The sequence below is a fragment of the Kryptolebias marmoratus genome, linkage group LG12 (genome assembly GCF_001649575.2).
Source record: "Kryptolebias marmoratus isolate JLee-2015 linkage group LG12, ASM164957v2, whole genome shotgun sequence".
Classification (NCBI taxonomy): domain Eukaryota; kingdom Metazoa; phylum Chordata; class Actinopteri; order Cyprinodontiformes; family Rivulidae; genus Kryptolebias; species Kryptolebias marmoratus.
Genome location: NC_051441.1, coordinates 15101890 through 15126714, shown reverse-complemented (window position 1 = coordinate 15126714; position 24825 = coordinate 15101890). Strand labels below are relative to the sequence as shown.

The following is a 24825-nucleotide window of genomic DNA, read 5'->3' as shown; positions in this document are numbered from 1 at the left end:
AAATGACAAACAAACGCAAAAAAATATCTATTTTTCAAACAAAGACGCTTCATTACTTGAATTTATTTAACATCCAAAACCAAGATTGCGTTTGTTATAAACTTTAAATGAAATGTAACAGCGTATGTGTGTGAAATCCTTTATTTTCTGAAAATGTAACATTTATTGATGACAAACAGCCGAGGATGAAATGAACCAACTTTAACAAAAGCCTGTGGATTAACCTTTAACATCACAGGTTAAAGATGGCAAAAGCAAAACACAAACACATTATATGCTGTATGATATTTCTTTATTTCCTCCAAAAACAGGAAATACTACAAACTTTTTGGTAACTTAATTATCCATTCAGCCGCTGTTTTTAAATTAAATATTTACAAAACAGAAAAAAAGAAACCCACAGAGGTGGAAATCATAAATATTCACAGTATTTGTTTGGAGTAAATCACAGTTTCTTTGTAGCGGTCGTCCATCTTGCACCCCTGTGAGAGGCAAATCAAACTCTGGACTGACTTCACGTCGTCCGAGCTGCAGCTGCAGGGAGAAAACCAAAGACGGGCGGTCGTCAGCAAGTCTGCACACACGGGGAAAGGTCCTCGAACTTAAAATGACACGCGGAAGCTCTGGGTGTCGGCGTTTGATGATTTCACACGTTTTCTTGTTTCCTGGAAAGGTGCTCTCCCTTCATTATTCGTCTGCGAGGATTCTGGATGTGTACGGGTAATGGAATAAATCCTGGCACGCTTTAATCGGAGTAAGGAAAAACATAATTAAAGTGTTTGGTTTTTTTGTCTTAACGGTGAAGAACTGAGCAGGCCTTCTGTCGTCTTCATCTTTCCACCTGCTGCTTCCATCTCAGCTCTTTGTGTTTTATGTTTTTTTTCTTCACACGTTTACTTCCTGCAGCTTCCTGTGCTTCTTCTCCTTCCCTTCCTCTCTCTTGTCGTCTCTGTCCGTCTTGTGGCTCGACGACGACAAGCGAACGCTGTCGCTGCTGGATCGCCGCCTCTCCTCCAGCTTACGGGCCTGGTCTTCCCTCCGGCTCCCCGCTCCTCCTCCTCCTCCTCCTCCCCGGCTGTCCCCCACCTCCGGGGTCTCTCTCCCCCGTTTGCAATCTTTCAGCATTTTAGGAGTCTTTTCAGACTTCTCTCCTTTCTGCGGCTTGCTCTCAGTTCGGCTTTTGTTTTGCGTTAATCCCCCATCAGGAAAGCCTTTCTGGGAGTTTTCGGTGGAGTCGAGGAGCAGCAGGTCTTTGTCCTCGCTGTGGTTACCGGAGAATGGAGGTGGGGAGTGATGGGTCCTGTCAGGTCGGTTTTTCTCTCTGGAACTGGCTGAGGAACGCTGCTGGTAGTTGGAATGGAAATGATAACCATCCTTTTTGCTCATCAGGTCCGGAGCTGCGTCTCTGTGTGTCCAGGGAGCGTTTGGATCAGGTGGGTATCTGGATTCTCTGAAGGCCTTCCAGGTGGGCCCAGAAAAGCTCGGGTCGCTGCTGCCCTGCTCGCTCCCCCGCGGCCGGTCTCTCCTCTCTTTCTCGTGCAACACCGAGGAAGAGGAGGGGTGACTTCTCTTTTGAACTGAAGCTTCCTCTCTTGATCCTTGCTTCAGTCTTCTCCTCTCTTTTTGACTCTCGCTCTCTCGGTCCTGCGGCCTCTCGGGTTTTGTCTCCTCGTCTCTCTTCGTGCTCACGGAGCCGTCAGTCCGTTCACCGCCACCAGAGGGAGCCACAGCCGAGTGCGACGCAGCGGAGCGCCGCTCTTTCTCCTTGTCTCTGTCTGCCACTCTGTCCCTGTCTCTCTTTCGTTCTGTTGACCTTTGTCTCTGTTGTTCATTGTTTTTTGTCAGTTCACAGCTGGTCACTGTCACTGACGGCGGAGGTCGAGCTGCAGAGTCCACGCTCTCCGTTTGCGCTTGCTTTCTTCCATCGCTCTCGCATCGGGAGCGAGACACCTGAGAACGGAGGAAATGTCTTAGAGAGCAAGTTTTTTCTTTTCTTTTAGTGCAGAATTTTCAGCAAAGTCAGTAGGGTTGCAAAATTGTGGGAATTTTCAAAGTTGGAAACTTTCCATGGGAATAAACAGGAATTTATAGGAAAAAACCTGGAATTTAAAATATTGAAGGCTGGCTCCTCGTTGTGTCTCAGTTTGACAGCACGGGTCACATAAACAACAAGATTTCACACATGAGTATATCTGTCACTCCTTACTGCAGAGGTGTTCAGAACACAGGGGATTTCTTCAATCCTGGACAAAACCATTAAAGCTACACATTCAAGCCTGTGGAGTACATAAAGTGAGGTAAGAATAAATATAAATAAACATATTTAATTTATGGTATGAAAACACAACAGCAACAGCTGGGTCATCTGAATAAACAGACTTTTAAATTCCTAAATCACACATTCTTGTTGTTTCTACCCACCACCACTAGATGGCAGACATGTTATTTTGATTATATCCCAACATTTATGTATGCTTCCATATAAAATGTGTGAGTAAGACTATCAGGAAGGAAATGAGACATAAGCCTTGAATCAGCAGATTTGTTGGAGCATGTTTCAGATCGAATGAGGTGGTTTCCATAATTCCCCAGCCTAACTTCCCATGGAAAGTTTCTGGAAACTTTCTGCCCCTTTGCAACCCTAAAAGTCATGAAAACTATTTAAAGAAGTAAAAAAAAGAATATACACACAATGCACTTGCATGCAAAGTTTGGGCATCCAGTTTCTGATGCAAATAGTTAAGCAGAAACTTTAGGTAAAAGAAGAAATGTCCTTTTAAACATTTTGGCTTTTTATTTTTGTCCTGTGGATCCATGAACAGATGAGAAGAAATGAGAGTTTCATGCAAAACGTTTGAACACTCCGCTTTTACCAAGATCTCAGAGCTCAATTAGTTTGTTAGGATGAAGGTTGGTTCAGATTCATTGCTAAGAAAGGTCAGGTGATGTAAAGTCAAACCTTTTTTCAATAAGCATCAGCCACCGGAGCCTCTAAGCAGCTGTCTAGCACTCTGAAAATTAAAATTAATCCCCAGAAAGGAGAGAAAAAAAAAAAAAAAAGCTGTCAAATGTATCATGTAGCCATTCACTCACATGAAATAATAAAAGGAAAAATAGTATTAGGAACAATGAAGAGCTAGCTGAAGCCCTGAAGACCAAAAACACCTTCAGCACAGAAAGGGTTAAAGTACGGGTAAAAAAAAAAAAAGCACCTGTTTTACCGCCGAAGACCGTGAAGAAGAGTTTGCCGTCTGTTAGCTGACGTGTCGCGAAGTCACTAGAACTAACTTTTCTCTGCTTTGGTGTCCCAAAACTCTGTGTCAGAAGTAACAAAATACATTTACTTTCTGTGATGACGGAAACGGCCACAGCAGCAAATTCAGGACGTGACCGTCACGCCACGCAGCTTCTACAGTGCACTTCAAAACCCAAAGTGAAGCCCGTTAAGTGGGGAGAAGGCTTTGTCCTCACGGAGCCTGAATCTCACTGAGCTGCGACTGACGGCGACGAGCCGACGGGGAGCTTCCGAAACGTCCGGAAACATTCGCCGGGCTCTCAGTCGGCCTCACTCTCGTGTCGTAAGAATTTTGAACACGTTAAAATTTACTCTATAGTCGCAGAGTCACTGCTGACGTCTATAGCCCTTCTTAATTTATGACTCAAAGTGTGAGCAATGTGAGACAACTTTGGGTTTTTTCCATCTTTCTCCCATTTGGTGACCTATGAAAGTAAATTGTGGCTGATTAGAAACAACAGAAGAGAGTAAATTACAGTGAAACAGATCTAATTAATGCAGGTAAAAAATGCATGTCATTAGCAGGAAAGTCGGGCAAATGTCCCAATTTATTTGCAGTTCTGTACGAATGTCAACAGAATGTCATTTTCTAGTGAAAATTTGCATGTTTTTTAAAATTAATTTTGCAATTTTGTGTGAACAGTTGCAGCCCAGTGACTTAAAGGCTTAAACCGTTTACAAAATGTGTGGGGGCTCGTCCGGGATTTCAACCCAGGGGAGCCTCTCACCAAAACAGGCAGATCTCTAACCCCAACTTTAAAAAAAACCTTAAGATTGGTTGTTTAGAAGTTTTCATCTTTGTCAAAAAGAGCAAAAAAGTGCAAATGGAAAGCAGTAATAAAAGATGAAAGTTTCTACCCGTTTAAGAATTAATATTTTCCTCTCTGTAGAAGTAATACCAAGAGACCTTTTAGCAGAACAGAATTAAGCTTAACTGAGTACAGAAAGTTGTTTCCCTTCAGGTACATCATGATGCACACATTGAAACCACTCAGCTACGTCACCTGGTCGGACCATTCACCTGTGTGACTTCAGCTTGGTCCTGTGAGCTTCCTTCCTGTGTTTTCATCCCCGTCCTCTTCCTCTGACTGCCTTCCACTCCACAGCTGCCCCTCGCAGAGCTGCCACTGCGTTTAAAGACAAGCAGATTTAGTAAACGAAGACAGGAGGAACATATCTGGGCAGTTTTGACAGGAATCTGCCGACCTGTCGTTCTTCGAAGCGCTGCTGCGTCCGTCGTAAAGGTTTTTGGGTTTGCCTCTCGCTGTAATTTCATCGTCCCGCCGCGGTTCACCTCGGGTTTCTCTACGCGTTCCTTCGTCTTTCTTTGAAGTTGGTGCCTGCTTGTGTCGGCAGTCGTCTTTGCCTTTTTCTGCTTCCAGCCCCGTCAGGTTCTCGTCCACGTCCTCCACACTGGTGAGGGCGCAGTGCCACAGGTCCGAGTCCTCCTCCTTTTCTTTGTTCTCATCGTCTCTCTTCCCCGATTCCTGTTGTTTGTCATCTCTGAATGCAGCTTTGTCAGGGATCTCTTTCACCACGTGAAGGACAGGCTTGTCTTTGGTTAAATTTCTGGGGCTCGATTCCTTCTTTCCGCCCGCTTCGGTCTGTGCGCCATCTTTGTTTAGGTTCTCCTCTGCAACACCGGTCTGATCTTTGGTTTCCTGTGTCGGAAGCTCGTCCTTCCTTTTCCCATCCAGGTTGATGTTGATGCTTATCTTTTTCGGAGGAATCACCTTCATCCCTCCCTCCCACACGTTCCTCGGCGTCGGAGGCACAGTTTTACTCTCCTTTTTTTCTGGTTTTGGCTTTTTTCTGTCAGACAGCTTCAGAAATTTACCGTCATGGCTTTGAGGTTCTGCAGATTTAGTTTTTGGGTATTTGCTACTTTGAGGGGTAACAGTGAGACTACTTTTTCTCTCACTTCTACCCTTATCTTCCCATTTTCTCTTTCTGATGACCTCAGATCTCGAGTCCGAAGCTTTACTTCCTCCAGGCTGTTCTTCTCTTTCTGAACCAACCCTGTCTGGACCCTTACTGGGCTTTACTTTGTCTTTTCTCTGCATGTCTTGTCTAGACTCTGAGTCTCGACTTTTACTGCTTTGCTCGTTTTTCAGATGACTTTCCTTTTTGTCTTTTCTTTCCCTGCCTTTCTCTGGACGTTTGTCTGTTTTCAGAGCTAATTGGACCGATTCTTTTGCTTTGTGTGGTCCTGGAGAACCCTCTTCGCAGGCATTCGGTTCATTGTTTCCCCTCTTATCCTGTCTGAGGTCACTTTTAGAGTCTAATGATTCAGAAGCCTTTGCTCCTACTCCTTCACATCTCTTCTTCTTTTGCTCATGAATTGAGTGGCTGGAGTCAACATCTTTTAGTTTTTGCTGATTGTCTGTATTCGCGTCTTGTGAATTGGCCTCCCCACCACTCTTTGTCGCCGTGCCCGTCCCGATCTCCCTGGGCTGAGCTCGGCCGTCTGATGGCGTGGAGCGACTGTCACTGGAGGACGAGGAGTCCCTGTCGTTGGCTTTATCTGACGAACAGCTGTCAATGGAGGGGTGAGACGCCGTGGAGTGAGTGTCACTTGAGGACCGGGAGGGAGGGGAGCGACTGCAGCTGGAGGTCTCAGATGAAGGGGGGCTGGCTGGGCGTCGACTCTGCGGTGGGTTGGAAGAGTCCTGAGAATATGGAGGCGGCGGCGGAGGAGGAAGAGGCAGCTGGTGGAACTGGTTGATGAAGCTGGTGTAGTACTTGTCGTACCACTCGTGGTACTCCTCCTTCCACTGCAGGTAGCGCTGCCGGTCCACCTCCTGGCTGCCGGTATCGGCTGCGAACGGTGAGCGTCCTGCTTCTCCGCGTATCTTCGAGCCGTGGCCGCTCGGCGACGACCTCCTGCTGTGGCGGCTGCTCTTCCGATGGTGTGAGGATGACTTGCACCGAGAGTGACCGCCTCGCGACGAAGAGGATGACGTATGGGAGCTAGGCCGTTTGTAGCCGTAAGAGCAGGAAGGGTTCGAGTGGGTGTGAACGTTTCGGCGACTGGAGAGAGGAGAGCGAGGTCTGGAAAAAAAAAAAAAAAGGAGAGAAAACAGGTGTTACATATGACACACCCAGTGTTTCCATTGTTTGAGTCTATCTTACTGTCAAATCAGCCTCATACATTAAAAGATACTACATTTTTTCCCCACCCAAGTAGGGTTCTGCAGAGTTCTCAGCAGTCAGTATCTTACCTGCAGTATGCAGCGATCTGAAATGTCTCAGTTTGGAAAATCAGAGACAAGTTCTCTCTAGTCAGAGTTGAACCATGTTAAAATGGATCTCTGCCGTTTTAAAATGGTTCATGAAGGCTATTTAAAAAACTTTTACACTTTTACAGCCGCACCATGACAGGCGGTGCGATAATGTAAACAAAGTATCTCATAAACCACGGCACAGATTTTACTGCAACTCTCAAAGTAATTATTTGACGTACAGTGGGCGAGATGTATACTTTAAGGAAATTATAGTTTCATTTACATAGAGTTCAACGGTTATTTACACTAAACACTATGTTGTTCAGCAATTTACTAAAAAAATAGACCACGTTAATGCAGAACCAGGCATCTAATAGAAACAAATGGTGGTGTAAAAACCGAGACGATTAGCATTCACTTAAACACTGAGAAAAATTTGAGAACAGAGCCAGAAATATACTTTGTATTGGTGTCGGTCTGATGAGCAAAAGTTCTCAGATTCCTCAAACTATAAATGCTTTGATTGCTGATCTCCACAGAGCTGCACTTAAACATCTAAACTACCCCTTTAAAGCAGGGTGAAATACAGAATTAAAAATCCAGATTAGTTAATTAGGTATTCCACTGCGATTGTGTGGGAAGTCTGAACTGTAGTTGTAAATTCAGCTTGGTGTAAAGACAAACAGATGCTGAGGTTGAATGGGAAGGATGAAAAACATTTCTTCTGAAATACTTAAAACATGGCTACAAGCATCTACATCTTCTCATCTTGACCCCAAGCAGGAGATTTTCTCGTCTTTAGCCGAGCTAAGCTGCCCAGCTGCTGCTGTTTTATAATAACAGCTTCTGCTGCAGGCTCAGGTTTTAGTTTCACCTGCCTCTAATTCAACATGATAAAACACATTTATAAACACATTTTTTGTGTTTGATTAGTTGTTTTTATAATAATTTAAATCAAGTGAAGGAGAATGTTTTCAACATACTGCAACTTTCTTTTATTGACAGTATATTTTACGAAGCATTCCAAACTTTATTCAGAAAGCTGTTTTTTTTGTACACTTCACATCAACATGTATTATGTGTCATGTTGGCAAAGATAACATCTGAAGAGTCACTAACAGGTTGAGCAAAATGCAAAAATACACCGCTTTATATTGTAAAAGAATGGTAAAATGTCAAACTTCACAGGTCTCTGAGCAGGTGGAAGAAATACCTCGATCTGGAGCGGGAGCGAGAAGCAGAGCGACTGGATGAGCGGGAGTAGGAGCGGGAAGACTTGGATTTGGAGGACTTCGAATGAGAAGAGGAGCGTCTGTGAGGTGACCTGTGTGAGAGAGAAAGAAGCATCTGAGAAGATGTTTCAGCTTCAGCTAAAGTTAGGGATTATTATTTTACTAAAACACTTCACCACCACTTAAAATGTGCACTCCAACAGTCACACTGGGTTTTGGACTTTTGTCCAAATTAATATTTGTCAATACAAACTCCTAAGAGGAAAAAAAAGAAATCCTCAGCTTTAAAAAATGTTTATTCAGGTGCTTAATTTTACAGAAAAAAAAAGCGTAAATGTACATTTGAATTTATGTACAGCCCTTTTTTTCTTAAAAATCATTATATTAGTTATTGGCACTTATTACAACGCAGAGTTTTAAAAGAAAACCTGCATCCTGAAGTTTACACGTAGCATGTTTACACCAGAAATGGCCGGAGTCCCGTCTCCTACAGCAGTAGCCTCACCACCTGCAGGACATCACTCCAAAAAATTTGCTTGAAAATGTTTCAGACGAGACAGAAAGCAATCTGAGGCGTATAAATGTCCCCTGATGGCATCCATGGAATCCACAGGACCCAACGAAATGAAAGCGCAGCAAACATCCCAACCCCAAATACTGTGTCAGAGGTCAGAGCAGGTTTGCAGCCAAAAGTAGGATCATTTCTGTTAAAGAAGGACATTGTAATGTGTAAACTCTAATCCTTTTTTTCCCAATTTTGACAGTCAGCTCTTAATGAAGTCATGTTTTCCAGTCAGTTAGCCAGAAGCAAAAGCTCTTTAAACACCAAAACACTTGCTTAAAAGTAGAAATGCAAACCGCATCAATTTTAGTTATTTCTTTTTCCCCTAAGATATGTTTTCTAGAGGAGAAAGTTCAGCTATTAAATGAATTATTTTGCGTCATAGCCCTGAGTTTCAAAACGAAACAGCAGAATGAACGTCCTTTAAAAGTAATGAGCTCATATTGTTTGAAAAGAGGGGTTTGGTGTGTGGTAAGCAAGTTAAACTCTTAGCTTTTAACAAAAAACAATCAGCATCTGGTAGTCTCATAAATGAGAAACATCTAAAAATGACTGAACCGCTTCATGTAATCTCCAAAATTCAATCTGAGATGCAGTCTAATATTTACTGTACCTTTCTCTTTCCTTTCTCTGATACCTGCACCACTCCTTGGGAATTAGGACGGGGATTGGGGACGTGCAGGTGGAGGGGCAGAGGGACGGGATTGGGGCGCCTCGGGGGGCCGGAAGCTTCCAGTTGGGTGTGGTTTGTGGGTACCCAGGAGGAGGGTAGCTGCTGTGAGGCTGCTGGGTTGGTACAAAAGTGTGAGGAGGGGGGGAGGAAAAGAGAGGCGAAGGTGTGGTTGAGTATGAAGAGAAGGACAACGAGGAGGAGGTGGTGGTGGTGGTTAGGTGCTGCTCGGTGCTAGGCTCAGTCGTGCCTCCAGGGGGAGGAGCAGAGGAGGAGCAGGTGCTGAGGGGATAATGTACGAGGAGCCAAATAAAATCAGTCTCAAAGGGAGGGGGACATGAACAAAAACAGAGCGGTTCTTTACCTAACACAGACATACCTCTCCCAGGAGTTTGAGGACAAAGACAGCCCTAAAGCTGAATCTGGAGATGCAGAAAAATAATGTCAGTTTTAAAAAAAAAACAACAGAATGAGTAAAAAAAACAAAAACGGCACTTAAAGTCACTGACCAGAGGAGGAGTTTCTCTGATTCACACAGACTGTCTGAAGCTGTTCTGTCTCCTCAGTGCTGTTAACCTGAACAGACATGAACGTCACTAAATTACACACCCCACAGACGGTAAGTGTGGCTGTGTGTTGTGTTTTAGTGTGTGTGTGTGTGTGCTCACCTGTGGTTCCACCTGTGGTTCCAGCGGTTTTGGAGCATCAGTGGGCTCTTTGTCAGAAACTGCCAGAAACGGAGCCACAGCTGCCAAGTCATCGCCTGTTTTTTCCTCATCCTCGCTGAGTAAACGGCACAAACATCTCATCGGCATCACACGAATACATCATTTCTTTAAAGGCCTATTAGTTCTTTAAAGAATGCACATCCCCCTGCCGCCTTTCACACCAGAGTTTAAACTAAGCTCATGACGAGAAGGGGCAGAGTCTCAGCCGTTTTGGTCAAAGCTTCGTAAATGACATTATGGGCCGTCTCATGCGATATTGCAAGATCTCGTGAAATCTGTTAGCGCTCAGAGTGCATGCTGAGGATGACTCTCAGCTACAACCACACCCAACTTTAGCTCAATATCTGTAAAATACACAGAGTTGGAGCCAATTTCTGGAGGTGAGCGATAAAGCAAAAACGGTTGGGTTCCACAAACAATAATTTAGTGGTAAGAAAAGGAAAAGAACCAACATTATCCAACATTATAACAAATATCACAGGTCCTGTTTGTGTGATTATATACTTGTTGGAGAGCACCGCTTGGCTTTCAACAGGCTGCGGCGACGTGTTGGACGAGTTCTCAGCAGGGGCAGGGTTGGTTGCTTCAGGGGGGACGTCAGGACTTTCAGTTACTGTTGTTGGCTTTGCAGCCTTTGGAAGATTCAGAAGAGAGTCCTTGGAGCAAGAAACAACAATTAAATGATTTGCAAGACATGTATTGTAACTGAAACCATATAAGTATCACAAATGTTCATGATACATCTAAAAAAACAGGCCTCAGCTTGAAGCAGTTCACCTTCTGGCTGCAGGGGGACTGGAGAGGCTTGCTGAGCTGGCTCTGCACACTGACGGGGGGTGGGGTAGGAACTGGAGCCGGTGCTGGAGTCGAAGCCTTGGAGCTGGAGGCGACGCCGCTTTTCCCCACACTTTTGCTGCCGCCTCGTTCTTTTTTAAAATTATTAACAGCCTGAGTTCAGAGATTAAAAAAAAAGAAAAAAGGCAAAACGAAGGCCGTCAGTTTGTTTGTTTCTGTCGTGACATTTGTAAAAAGAGTAAAAGTCTGGTGAAGCAAGATAACAAAGAGGTTCAGTGATAACATTTTAAATGTCTGTTCAATCACCTGTCGAAGAAATTTGTTGGCTATCAGCGCATCTGGGGAGACGTCTGATTGGGAACATGTGGGGCAGACGTGGTCCTCTGAATCCAATAAGGCTGTGCGGATACCTACAGGAGGCGGAGATGCTTACATGTTTAAAAACGCAAAACCTCAAAATTATTCATTTGTAACCTCATGCATGCTGATATTTTGAATAAAAAAAAAACAAGTTTAACTGGTTGTGAGACTAATTTTCACAGGATCAGACACATTTTTGGAGTAGGATATCAGGATCTGAATCATTTTAGGTTTGTGTTGATGTGTGTCAGAAGCTCACAGTCATCGCAGTAGCTGTTTCCACAGCAGGGAATGACCACGGCGTCGCCCAGCAGGTCGTGACAGATCAGGCAGAGGAGCTCATCGGGAACGGGGTCCTCCTCGCCTTCAGATTTAGGCTTCTCCTGCGGGACGAACGGGGGCTTCTCCTTTTTGCCAGCAGCATACGCCTCACTACGAACATGAAAAACAGAGCAAACAGCCCAAACTCACATCTGATTTTTTTTTATTTTCGAGTGCCAAAAACGATCAAGTTACAAACGGGCAAAAAATGATGTTATTCATCTAAACTAGCTGCTTGTTGTTTATTTTTTAACACTTTGCTCCACACTCACGCATCGATAGCAGGAATGGCGTAACGTCCGGAGTTGGTCAGCATGACTCCTTTGATGTTGGGATCGTCCACTTCCACCATGAAGGAGCGAGGAATCCCTGTGCTCTTCTTTATCCTCGGGGGACCCTCGAAGTTTTTGTCCTGCTCTCAAACACATTTCTGCCTTTACTGCAAGTCTTAAGTGTCAAAACAGTCAACACACAAATTCAACCTGTTATTATTTGTTTATTTTTTTTTTAAATCGCACAAGTACAGATAGCAATGTGAAGCAGAAATACAAAGCGTATGCGAGGCAAGATCAGTACTGCTGCAGCTGCGAGAACAAACGACCCCGAAACAATCACGTACAAACGGCTATTCTTCCCATGTTTCCTCCCCCCCCCCCCCCCNCGATGTGGAGCTGGAAGTCTAGATGAGTTGCATTCAAATGGCTCATTTTTATGAATTTTTGTTCATTTATTTACTTTGAAATAATAAATTTTAGAACAGACTAAACTGTATTCTTGTTCTTTTTAAATATATAGTAAAAATAAACTCTTTACAGCCTTTAATACTGTGATATTATTGAGCTGCTATTCAGATTTCTTTGGTTTCTGTGCACAGATTCAACTTTACTGTTATGGTTCTAAAAAGGTGACTGGATGTTTTACTTTTTTTTTTTAAATAATCAGAGGCTGACAGATCAGTCTGGTCTTACTCTTCTAGCAAAATGCAGTTTATTTTTGTTCTTTATTTAGACAAAAACAAATAAAAACACTCCAAATGGCAATCTAGAGACAAAAAGTTTGCGACCCACTGCAGTAATCCAAGCTTAATTTTACCCACAAGTCCCTTGGCAGGTTAAAATTAGAAAACACCCCACTGCGTAAAAATAAATAAATAAAACAGTGCGTACCCCGCTGGTCGGACAGTTCCTGATGTGGTGTCCAGTATTTCCACAACGATAACAGGTGTAGTTCTCTGGAAGGGCATTTCCAAACTTTGTGTTCAAGCTACAGAGAGAGACGGAAGGAGAGACCTTTGATACGACAGTAAAATGTAAAAAAAAAAATCACAATTGTATGAACGACCAAAGGACACCTGAACCTGTTAGCAGCATGGGGACACAGAACGATAAGGTAGCAAACCCCCACACACGGAGGAAAGCGAGAAAGAACCGGACTGAAGGCGGAGATTTCACGTCCCTGAACACGACTTACTTGAGAGAAGACTGATTTATCATGACTCTGATCTTATCCTCCTCGGACACATCTGCATCAACCAGGTTGGCCATCTGCATCTACGAACATGGATGTAAGTTAGAGACAGAAACGTCAGGCCACAACCAGGGTTTAATCAGAACCCCCCCCCGCCTCGTTGAATATCAAGTACAAGAGAGGAGAGCTTACCTTGGAGAAAAACGACAAGGCTTTGGTAGAACTCTGGTCACTCATCTGTTCAGAGTTAAAGCACACAAATCACTTTATTTTATCTAGAACAGTAAAGTGCTGATCAATGGTGAGACTGCCCTGATTTCTGATGAAATGCTACATTTGTTCAGTTCTGATTTGTACAAGAAAACAAGCTTTTCCAAGTTGAAATAAATGAATTTGCTCAAGGAAACGAGCCGTTATCTCCATAATGAGACATAACGTCCTCTCCAGTAAATAAATGTTATCTTCAGACATGAAAATGATTCTGAGAATGTCCTTTCTCAGCTACCATACTTTACCTCTAAACACTGTACTAAAAGTCCCGGTTCCACAATAAATCTCTGGAGTTTTGTTTCCAGGGCATTTTACTTATGATTTTAACTTTTAAAAACACAGATTGATAAAAGCTTAAAGAAGTGATGAACATCTATACTAGGAGAGCATCATGGGAGATACATTATAACAAAACTGTTTTCTTTTTTTCTTCTTTTTGATTGCAATTCAAATGTTGAAGGATTACATCAAAAATGAGTTGTTGCAAATATATACTTTCTTCTTTTAATGTATATATATATATATTTATTTTTTATTAATTGTTAACACACGGTTTATGGTTCACAACCAACCTCATTTATCACTGAAATGCATCACTTAAAATTAAAATTTAAGTGTTTAAATCAAAATTCAACAAAAACAAGAAATGCACATGGCACCTATTTTTACCAAGTAAGAAATATCTTTTTATTACTCTGACTTCAAGCATCTCTAATGATGCCTAAATATTAAAAGTACAAGAGAATAAGTTGATTCTGTGTTTTATTTTTTCTTGTTTAGTTTGTCTTTTCTGGAAGGAGCGAAGACAAACACGTTTTTTTTTTGCTCTGGGGTTTCTTACAAATGAAATCAAACAAATTCCACCCATAACAGCTTCATCCAAATGACTTTATTGGTAGAAAAACAAAAGTAAAAAAAGAAAAAGAAAAGGTGTATGCAGTTCAAGAGAGACTCAAAGGATTAAGAGGAGCGGCAGACATTTCGCCTACTGAGAGATCAGAGAAAATAAAGTCAGGTCAGTGCACGGTAGGACAGAAACGCTTTAGTTTAAATACACCTTAAAACAAAAATGGATAACAAGCATTCAGCATCAAATAACTAAAGTCAATCAGTTTGTTTCAGAAGGCCTAAAACTAAAATATAAATCCAGCTTAAATAAAAAAAAAAACTTAATTTCAAGAAGTTCTTAAAAATTGACTTGTAATACTTTAATAATGACTCATAACAGAACGGACACTCATTATCTTGGTGCTAAACTGTTCACTTAGATGGGAATATGATAAATTAAAATAAACTCAAGTACCATAAAACTATAAAGCGTAAGTTTGGTGGAGATATTTAAGGTTTAAGTGCTGAAGCAGGTTGTTAGAGGAGAAACTGTCGGGTGAAGATCGGTTGGGTTTATCAGCTGCGAGGAGCTGATAATGTCTGACCCACCCGAGCAGCTCTCCACACACACACACACAAACAAACACACAAGTGCAGTGAGAGGCTGCTGAATAAAGCTGAAAGACCTGAGGGCTGGTGACGCAGCAGCCGATTCGAACACCAGCTGAGAACTTGTGTTTGGACCAAAGATACAGACTAAAAACGTGGTTTTACCTCCCCCCTCCCCCTCCCCCGCCCGTCAGCCAGCGTATCTGTGGTTCAGCTGTCAAGACGCTCAGTTTTCTTGTACGGAAACATTCAAGCCATCATTGTAAAGATCTGACTAACCACAGAACAGCTGCTTCTTGTAAATAACTCTCCCACGAAAACGACCTCAAAGGAAACTACTTGACAGTAAAAAGATAAATTTAAAAATTTTTTTTGGTGGTTCAGTTGGTCTTTTTTTCAGTGATAACAGCAAAATTCAAAAGCTTTTCTTCAGAAAAGTGTTATTGTGGGTGTGTGTATGGTGCAGTTGTAAGACTGTTTGACTACGTACTGCTCTGCCGGCTCCAAAGACGTAAGGAACATGGAGATCTCGCTCACTGGAAGACAAAAAAAACAAACAAGAGTTTTGGTTTGAAAATCAAGATCCTGTACGGCATCGAAAATCAGCTCATGGAGGTTTCAGCAGCCTGAAAATCCACCTAAAATACAAAGTCCATCTTTGTGTTGTGATGAACTGAATATTTAGGAGTTCTTCCTGTTGTTGTTGTTACAGGGCTGTAATTTTGGAAAGTACTTTATTTGCCAACTCAACCTGTCCTCATGCGTTTCAGATCAGCTCTGCCTTGAAAACAGCTGAGTTTCTTATCAGGGAACTGAGGGAATCTTTAATCATTAACTTATCAGACGGCTGATTTTATTTAACAGCTTGAAACTCAAAGTTTTTTTTTTTTAAATTCGACGACGTGGGGACACAGCGGCGGAGAGCAGACTTATCTCACCTCGTACTCGTATCATTTTCAGCTTGACAACATTTCCACCGAAACAAAAAGCATTTACTTCAGTGTGGCTGAAAGAAAAGCTTCCTGTGAAAACTCTCTGATTGCACATGTAAGGATTTGGTTCATTTAATCAGTGCCTCACCACACCCAACGTCTTGTTCGTCTCCGCCGGTCTGGGTGGTGCTGACGGGGCTGAACACAGTACAGCCAATCAGACCCACTGATAGTCAAAAAGCCCACAACAATCATGGCTCCTATATGAAAAATGAAGTTCTGCTGCAGACCTGTGGCACTGCTCTAAGCGATTTGTATAAACCAAATAAAGGCCTGGCTTTGTATGAAGGAATGCATATCGCCCGCCGCATCTCACGCCAGAGTTTTAGACTAAAATCATATAAGAGTGGTGTAACATCTGTAAAACTGACAGAGGTATGGCCATTTTGGGGTTTGGTGAGGTTACTAAGCTGTGGCAGCCATCTTGAATGGGGTTGACTTCAATAGTTAATCAGCTGTAGATGCACATCCAGTAATAAGTTTCTGAAAGTCTCATAATCTGTCCAGTTGATCAGGAGATATTTTACTAACACTACAGACACACAAGTAAAAACATTATCACCATTTCACCTTTGCTGATGTAAGATAAATATAGGAAGTACTCCTTTAAATTAGGTGCTTCAGTAATACAACATGAATTAGTAGGAGCCTGTGGCCAATAATAAAGTGATAAATTAGATCCTTTGAAGTGGGATTCGGTGGAAAGGGTATGAACAATTAATATCTTACCTGTTGCAGATAGCTTTATGAATGAGCTCAGTTTGGAGAATCAGAGTTCAGTTCTGTCCTGATTGTTGAGCTAACACTTAGCCCAAGACCAAAATGGAATACTGCCATCTTAAAACAACTCCAACCTCCCAAATCTCACCAGAAATTTGGGATTACAAAGAGTTCTGTGGTTGTTTTCCAGCACAAACAACAGCAGCTGCTAGCTGTAGCACCTGCGGCTACAATCTCTACAGGGAAGTAAATGTTAATAAAATAGCGTCAATGTGAACCAGTTTGAAATGTTTGAGGTTGGAGTTTAAGATGGCAAAAATCCACTTTGGTCTTGGACCCACCAGGACCAGCCATCAGCTCATCGATCTGGTCAGAATCAGATTCTGTTTCTCCAAACAGGTAAGATATTAGTTGTTCATAACATTTTCAGTGAATAATTCACGTGTACTATCCCTTTAAGCACCAAGAAGTGCATAAAATATCCTTTTTTACCTCTTCGCCTTTGATACAGCTACTGCCTGAATCCACTGATCCCTTTTATTAGCTACAGCATACGCTTATATTAAGAAAACTAACAAATTTCATCAATTATCTGCACCTATATTTTCCGTCATGACTATATTCAACCATTCTCTGCTGCATCTAAGGCAGATGATAACCCCTGGCTTATTTCCTGAAAAGTGTTTGTTAGTCATCCCGATGGCAGACCTCCAGGTGCCAGGTCTCCGTTTGCTCAGGCTGGGTGTCGGCTACCATTGCAGGGAGATCGGCACTAATAACAGTGTTGGATTTAAGTGTCAAAAAACCCCGAAAAGCACCCACTTACGTCTTGTTGGTCTTGCTACTCGAGCCGGACTTGCCTCCGATGATGGGGATTCTCCTGACGATGACAGAGGAGCCTTTGGGGATGAGACCCTCATCGTCCGTGTACTCTGAGGAGAGGAAGAATACCAAAGTTGAGACGCTGAAGTTTTGCTTACTCATATTAATGACTCAGAACACCATCCTGAGGCACGCAGAGAAATCTCGGATAATGAGTTAACGTCTCAAGTCGAGTTATGGCTAGAATCGGATCATTTCTGCTGGCTTTAGTTTTGTGAAAAACAACTAATATCTTACCTGTCGAAGATTGCACTTTGAACAACCTCCTACAGTCCTGAAGAGCGAACGCAGCTAAGACCAAAGTGGATTGCTGTCATCTTAAAACAGCTCCAGTCCTTAAAATCTTACAGTTCATGTAAACATTATTATATAAACCTTTACGCCGCTGTCAGGTTAGTATTACACTATTAGTTAAGCAGAAATTTGATGAAATTCCTGCTGGAAGTGCCCCAGGCTGCACTAGAGGTGCTACAGCTAGCTGTCGCCACCAGAATTGGACGTAAATTGAAAGGCCTACCATTCCGTAAAGGAATGCATATCACCCGCATCTCATACCACCAACGAGCAGTATGGAGTAGCAGCCATTTTGGCCTTGAAAATCTCATGAGAGCGGTCGCGTGGTCTGTTCGCTCTCAAAGTGTCTGTTGAAGGCGACTCTCAGCTGCCACCACACCGAAATATAGCTCAATGGCTCTAAAACTGACAAAGTTATAGATATTTATGTTATGTTATGTTAGATATTTATGCCAGGCTTGCTTTGCAGCAGCCATCTTGAATTGGGTTGACCTCTTAAGTTAATCAGATGCAGCTGGTTCATGAGGTATTTTGCTAACAGACAAATGAACAAACACAGACGAACTTTCACCTTTTAGCGGCAGACAATAATAATGTGAAGGCCGTGTAAAGGCTTGTTTGAAATGCTAAGAATTGGAGTTGTTTAAAGACTAGAGCGATCCACCGTGGTCCAAACTGAGACATCAGGTAAGACAGGTAAGATATTAACTGTTCATAGCCTTTCCACATCAACCCGTTTCAGAAAAGGCGTGGAATATTAAGTTCTCCATTGGTGACGGCCACAAGAAAGAGGACCGAAAAAGACAATTTCGCCCATGACGTTTTAAACATTTTATCTCCCATGAAACTGGTGATCCGTCGACCCGAGCTGCTTACAGGTCTTTGCTAAAATCATGTTGCAACTCTGAAAACAAGAGCAGCATTCAGGGAAGCAGATAAAGCAGCATCCTGGGGTTTCCACAGCACTCTTGGTCAACTTGTGGGGTTTCTTCTGATGAACGGCCTCCTCCTCCTCCGTCTCTGTTAGTGTCTAATCTCTAAATCGAAAAAGGGTGTTTCCTGGCAGTGTTTTCCGAGAAAGTCATTAGCTTGTGGTGGATTTCAAACCTCCTCCACTGGATTGCTGACCTGACGCTCATTCATGCCTGAAAGGTGATAACCATGGCCCTCTTTCTCCTCCTTTGTCAGCTGGGATTTGGCTCCTGGTGTCCTCCTTCTTGTGGGGTTTACCTTGATTTGTGTGCATGTGTGGTTTTATCTCACCCCCCCTTTTTTTTAAAGTTTGCTATCTTTAACCTAGATCTGTGCACAAACACCCAGCCGATCCAGCAGGAATGTGGCCCATTCATCCAGAGCCCCTTTTGTTGTCCTGGTTTGACTTTTTCTGGACCTGAAAAGAGAGGGGGGTGACTCTGAACCAGCTGTCAAAGCCGCACCACGTGTTCTCCAACAACCTGCCATTTAGCTGCAAAAAAAAAAAAAAAAAAAGGGTGGAAGGCGCATAAATAAGTTTCTGTGACACACGCTCGGTTATTTACCTTCTTTGGTTTGCGCGTTTGTGATCTGCAGGTCGCAGTCTCCGGCTCGGAGCTTCTCCCGGCTCATAATCTGCCTCTTCAGGTCGCCGCGCGTGATGTGCGGGCCGTCAAACACCACCGTGTCGTAGCTGAGTTTGGACGAGAATTTGTAATGGATGTGAGTCATGTTTGAGCGAAGCGACCGACAAGCCCGGTTCTAGACTGACGGGCGGCGCTTCGGCGGCAGGCGAGAAAACTAGCTGACGTTAGCAGCCGGGCTGCGGCGGAAAAGCGTCGCTCGCTCGGTGGTCCGCCGCTAACAACAAGCTAAAAGTCGGCTGACAAAAGTGGCGTCCGCACGATGACATGTCCCGGTTTCGGTCGGAACACGAGCGCGGGCTCGGCTCGGAGCGCGCTCGGCCCGTTTCGAGTCTAATTTTAACTTTTATTCGCGGTAACGCCGCTTTCAATCCGAGGAGTCGGCTGACAGAAACCACCAGCTGTTTCCACAAGCAACGGCTCGTCAGCACAGTGCACGCGCCCCTCCCGCGCTGCGTTCACGTCCCCCTCCGCTCATGCTCGCGCATTTACTCCCGTTCTACATCAGGGAAGTTATCGCCTTGCCTAAACAACAGAAACACTTATATAGTCATGCATTTTTTAATTAAAACTCTTATCACTGATATTATACGTATAAAATGTTATTTAGTCAAGGTTTGCTAGCTGCGAGAACAAGTGTTTGCCACTAGTGAACATGTAAATCCGTGTTTTTCATTGCGCCAAGGACAGTAATTTGTTTAAGATAATAAAAAAAAGCATATCAATTCAATCCCTGTGTTATCGCTTCAAAAACTGAGCACAAACTACAAATACTCCACTATTCCGAGTTACAAATAAACAAAAAGAGTCATTTTCTTGGTACCTGTCCTCCTGACATTTGTCATTTACAATGTTTGTCCGCAGTTTCGCCCAGAAATATAAATTATAAATAGGAAGTAAATGCTGGTTTTATGACAAAAAGTAGCAATCGTATACAGGCATAGATTAACAAATTTATGCAGGCTTCATTTCGAGCAAAAATCACCTATTTTCACGTTTCAGTGTCGCGTTTTTTTCCCCTACCGTCCTTGAAGGCATCATTTTGCCTCCTCGCAGTGCACCTGTTTCGACTCAACAAGTGGATTTAATGCGAACATCGCACAAAATGCACCATAAAACTACATTATCACGTTCAAGTTTGAGGTTTTTCTGTCAGGAATTTCTGTGTTTCGAACGTTTACATTGTAAAATGCACGGAAATGCCAGCCCAAGTCACTTTCGAGCAAACTGAAAAAAAGAGAAAAATAAAAACTCTCGCAAAGAAATACACATTAAAAAAGAAATAAACAAACAAATAAATCACAATATAATTTGATGTCACTTGACAAAAGAATATCATTTAAAAGGAAACCGTTATTTAGTAATGTTAGTGTACAACCGGGTTGATCCACTAGGGGGCGACAAAACACAACGAATGACTACATTGTGCTACAATAATCGGACTTATTTTTTTTGGGGGACAATTTTAGGACCACGTTGCCAAGATAGAGCATGCAAAGTTACTGTTTCGCAATAAGAAATGTAGAATTTTATTGCTGACAATATAATACCTATTTTTATATATTTACTGAGCGTAATTGCTTTACAATCACAATCAGATGTATTCAATTTAGATAATCTGAACACGAGTTGCTGTCATCACTATGTTTTTGGTAATATCGTGATAGTTAAATTTAAAGTTTTTGAATTAGGAACATAACAATTTCAATATTAAAACAATGTATTATCTTATCTCTTAAAAATTTCAGTCAGTATTTTGGAAAGTCAAATAGTCTTCAATATACGTGGAATTGAAATGCATTAGCATGCATGTTAGGTTATTTGTAAGTACCTGGGGGGAAAAAAAATCATAATAATTTAAAAAGGCCTCAAATTCTTTGAAAATGCAGCTGCCTTTCATGTCCAAATATGTAAAAATGTAAGTTTTGAGTGAAGTTTTAATGGAGAAAAGAACAGAATTTCAGAGGTGGGGCAATACAACTGAAGGCTCTGAAGCCACTGTGGTCAGGATGGCAGATAAAAAAAAGCTGGGAAGAGGGAGAGGGTTGGAGCGTGTAAGCCTGGAACATTTCAGAGAGGTATGGGGGAGATGAAAGTGAGGAGGAGATGATTAATTTCAGTGTGATGGCGGACAGGAAGCCAGTGAAGTTGTTATGGTGTTTTCGGTGGATTAGGGTTCTGTGCGGGAAGTAAAGTTCTGGACAAACTGAAGTTTATGAGCATATTTGCGGGGTTGACCAAAGATAAGAAAACTGCAGTAATAAATATGAGAAATATCAAGTTGGCTGTAAACTATCAACAAAAGTAGTTGAGTAAGCTGAATTAGTGATATGTCTTACAAAAGAAAGTGTGCTATCAAGTATGATATGAGAAGAGGGTCAAAATATAAAATAATCAAAGATACACAAGAAACCAGGACATTTGGAGAGGGTGGATTTGCAGCAAACAAGAAAAAGAATCAATGATCAATCAATAAAGATGAACAGGCTGACAGATGAGATCAGGCAGGGGTCTCCATGGACTATAATGTTAGCAAGAAAACATCTGTAGTGAGAGTAGGGAGCAGGTGGAGAGAACTCAGAGAGGTGGAGCAATACTTATGAGAGAAGGCGAATGAAAGTCAACAAAATCAAGAGAGAATACAACAGAATAAATATCAAGGCAGATGATCTACTGTGGCGATCCCTAGAGAGAGCAGCCGGATTAAAAAGTTCTCATTTTTTTCCGAAACAGTCAAACAGGAATAAGGAAATGAATAATAGTCAAGTAAACAGGTTGTCATTGGTGTATTAATGACATTCAGTATTGTGTTTCCTGAAAATATACTCTAGACAGGGTAAATAATATTAATTTTTTTTTATAAACAGCATGGTCCCCAGGACTGAGCCCTGGGGAGCACCACTGATAACTGGGATAACTGAGAAGGGCTGGGCGCTTCAAAGTTGTACAAACTGACTTCAGTCAGAAAGGTTTAATATAAGCCAGGTGAGCGATGTGCTGATGATCGAGAAGATGAGCACGGACGGAAAACCAGTCAGCTGCCATCAGACCTAAAAGCACAGATGCTAACGTACGCCTTCAGAAAGCTGATAAGGGGCGTTAGCTGAGGAAACTGCGACAACATCATCCCATGTTGGTGGGGGACACCACATACACAAACATCAAAGAAACTGACTGCATGCTGATTGGCTGGCTTTAGATAAACGAAGAGATAGGAAGGACACATGCGAGAAGACTGTTCTGCTCTCAGTCTGTTGCTTTCTGCCTGCTCCGCTCAGAGGAGGGATTTGCCCTATCTTCCCTAGCTTAGTGCACCATTGTGAGAGCAGTGGGTGGATGAAAAGATGCAGAAGGAAAAAGTGAGGGAGAGGATGAAAGGGAACCAGCTGCTGCCTTTAAACTGATGTTAAGCTTATCGTGACATGATAGAGTATATGTATGTTCAGTAAATCAGCCATCAAAGAGCTGCTCGGAAACAATTACAGCCTCAATTTTGTGTGCATTTATCTGCGCTTCTGCATCTTTAAATAGTGGAATATGACGTGCTGAAACGGGAGCACGTTTCACTGTAGTATGAATATGGAAATCTTCTGTGAAATAAAGGATCAGTAGATTTATTGTAAGAATTTATGGTGTCCTTGGTCAAGACACTGAATATACTCGCTGGTATGTGACAGAAGAGGAAATGTGCTGTATGTAGAGAATGGAGAAAATGTAAAATGACATTATAAGAGAATTACTTAATTAGAAATCCTCACAAGACACTTTGCAGAACCTAGAAAAGACATAGCATGCAATTTATTTTTGTTTTGTTTTCTCTTTCCAGGAAAAAGTTAAAAATCTCTTCCTCCAGATAGTCCTTGTTTGAACGGTGGCACGCAGTAGATACATAACAGCACTGGGTTTGTGGCGCAAAGCAGCAATCATATACAGACATAGATTAACAAAGTTGTTTTAGCATGAAAATAAGCTATTTTTTGTGTCCTCGCAAAGCACCTTTTTCGAGTCAACAAGTGAATGCGCCCCATAGAAACTACATTATCATATTATCCTAATAGGAATGCGTCTCACGTGATCTATCAGCAGTCAAAGTATGTGTGGTGATGACTGTCAGCTACTGCCACACCAAATTGTAGCCCAATATCTGTAAAATCGATGAAGTCAACACCATTTTTGTGTTTGCTAGTTGATTAGCTGTGGTGGTTATCTTGAGTTTGTGATAAAAGCGTATCTAAAAACAGTTGGTACAATATAAAAAAATGAAAAAAAAGACCAAAATAAAAGGATATACAAATCATCATAGGTGTACTAAACCACACCAGCGTACCAAACTGTACTCTAAGAACCAGTAGGCCTCCAGTCCAAGAGCCAAGTGTCTTGCTGGAATAACACTGTGCTTTGAGGTTTTTAAGATATCAAAAGTTTGAAAAAACAAATCAACTGCACTTTTTTTCCTGTAGATGAAGACGTTTTGCTTCCCATTCGAAAAGCTATCGATTTTAAAACTGGAAAGTGTGGCGTTCCAAGCTTTAAACTGCATGAGATGCTCTGTTTATGAGAGCTAAATTCACACATAGATGAATCCCACTCCCCTCCCACCTGAGGGTCGTTAGGGTCTTTGAGAAAAGCACTCAGAAGTCCACAAAGCTCACAACTCTGACGTTTCGATGATGGTCTGTGCTGATCTTAAATGCTGAGGAGATGACGAGATCATGAGCCTTAGGTGCGACAACTGAACCAGGAAGTGGGCCGGCACTCAGAAGTGCCAAACAGAGCTCCAGCTAGCCCACAGCTCCACCTAGAGAAAAAGAGACAGATGGAAAAAGAAGGGGGGAAAAACTAGAGCAGGCTGGAATCCTAACAAACAGTATCTTTAATCCAAAATGGCGGACTTCCTGTTTGATTTTGACCAAACTTTTAACAGATTTATTTGTACATCATGATCTGTTAAACGTGTATGAAATTTCCCATTTATTTGGAAGATCTGTCACAAAAGGTGGTGCCATACAGACATTTTTTTCCACACCTATTTCTGCAACCCTGAAAAAAACCAAAACAAATTGCCTTTTTTAATGTGTGAATTAAATGTCGTGTTTTTTCTGCATGTTGCTCAGGCCTGATTCTCAAATTTGGGACAATGTTAAGTGTTTTATTCCCTGTCCATCCCTTCATCTTTTAGTCTCTCCAGCTTTCAGCATGTCCTAGTTTGACCCTTCCAGTCCTCCACCTTTCACTCTCAGTGTCATCCTTCTGCTTGAACAACGTTCAAACCTCCAAGTTGTTTTTTTTTCACACTTCAAACGCCCAAAGTGTTGCTCCACTCAAAGGATAAAGAAACAGGCACTCACACGTGTGCGCGGATGAGCCTGAGAGTGCTCCTTACTCACAGTTTGTCCTTCTCAGAAAGCAGAAGTGTCTCTTTTCCATATAACTCGTCCAACCAGCCGGCCGCTGATATGATGCGAAGGGTCTCCGAGTTCAAGGTAATTCATAAACACTAGACTACCGTAATACGATGAAGGGAAAGTTTGATTTGTAGTCATCTTGGGCAGGATGCACCTATGATGTAAATGTCAGCTGTCTACCACATTAGTCTAGACTTAATTGCTTTAACATTTTGGCACAAGATGTAGTTCCCTGTGAATCCCAGTGCAGCTCCAGTGACTTTCCCACTGATCCCACAATGAGGTTGACATTTGCAGTTGACTTAATTGGCATTTCTACAGTGGGTGACAACATTTCATTGTCTCTCATGACTCATTACGTTGATTAAAATGATTTATAATGAAACCACCAGGGTGATAATATTGATCAGGGCTGTCTTCGCAGTCAACACACGAAACATACAGGCAGACAGAGGAACAGTGAGATAAAAGGTGGAGGACAGATGGATAAGTACTTTGAAGGGGAGTTCTGTGGAATGGTTATGGACAATTAGCATCTTACCTGCTGTAGATAGC

At 42.3% G+C, this 24825-nt stretch overlaps 1 protein-coding gene across 8 annotated transcripts; it reads right to left on the bottom strand.

The window, feature by feature from the left end:
- Positions 1-275: 275 nt before the first annotated feature.
- rbbp6 (retinoblastoma binding protein 6) lies at positions 276-19339 on the bottom strand. 8 transcript variants are annotated; one of them, XM_025006024.2, is made up of 21 exons: positions 18788-19339; positions 16900-17005; positions 14852-14897; positions 12847-12891; positions 12658-12737; positions 12354-12450; positions 11460-11599; positions 11126-11298; positions 10813-10916; positions 10489-10659; positions 10216-10367; positions 9652-9766; positions 9493-9559; positions 9348-9405; positions 8927-9265; positions 7733-7843; positions 4502-6346; positions 4317-4422; positions 3213-3315; positions 2960-3011; positions 1862-1950 (listed from the first exon to the last, which is right to left on the bottom strand). In XM_025006024.2, the coding sequence occupies exons 1-20, from the start codon at positions 18951-18953 to the stop codon at positions 3004-3006; spliced, it is 4032 nt and encodes a 1343-aa protein (XP_024861792.1). In that variant the 5' UTR covers positions 18954-19339; the 3' UTR covers positions 1862-1950; positions 2960-3003. The 8 variants fall into 8 exon arrangements, with proteins under 8 accessions (XP_037834716.1, XP_037834715.1, XP_017272267.1 ...); XM_037978788.1 differs by lacking the exons at positions 2960-3011; positions 3213-3315 and adding an exon at positions 18378-18639 and having other exon boundaries at positions 276-1950; positions 18788-18921; XM_037978787.1 differs by lacking the exons at positions 2960-3011; positions 3213-3315 and adding an exon at positions 18378-18714 and having other exon boundaries at positions 276-1950; positions 18788-18915.
- Between the last annotated feature and the right edge of the window lie 5486 nt (positions 19340-24825).

Coding starts and splice junctions, on each gene's coding strand:
- rbbp6 (XM_017416778.3), bottom strand. CDS start 18,953: ATGACTCACATCCATTACAAATTCTCGTCCAAACTCAGCTACGACACG. Junction 10,368..10,488: donor AGTCCCCCTGCAGCCAGAAG/GTGAACTGCTTC, acceptor TCTTGCTCCAAG/GACTCTCTTCTGAATCTTCC. Junction 7,844..8,926: donor CAGAGAAAGGAAAGAGAAAG/GTACAGTAAATA, acceptor TCTCTCACACAG/GTCACCTCACAGACGCTCCT.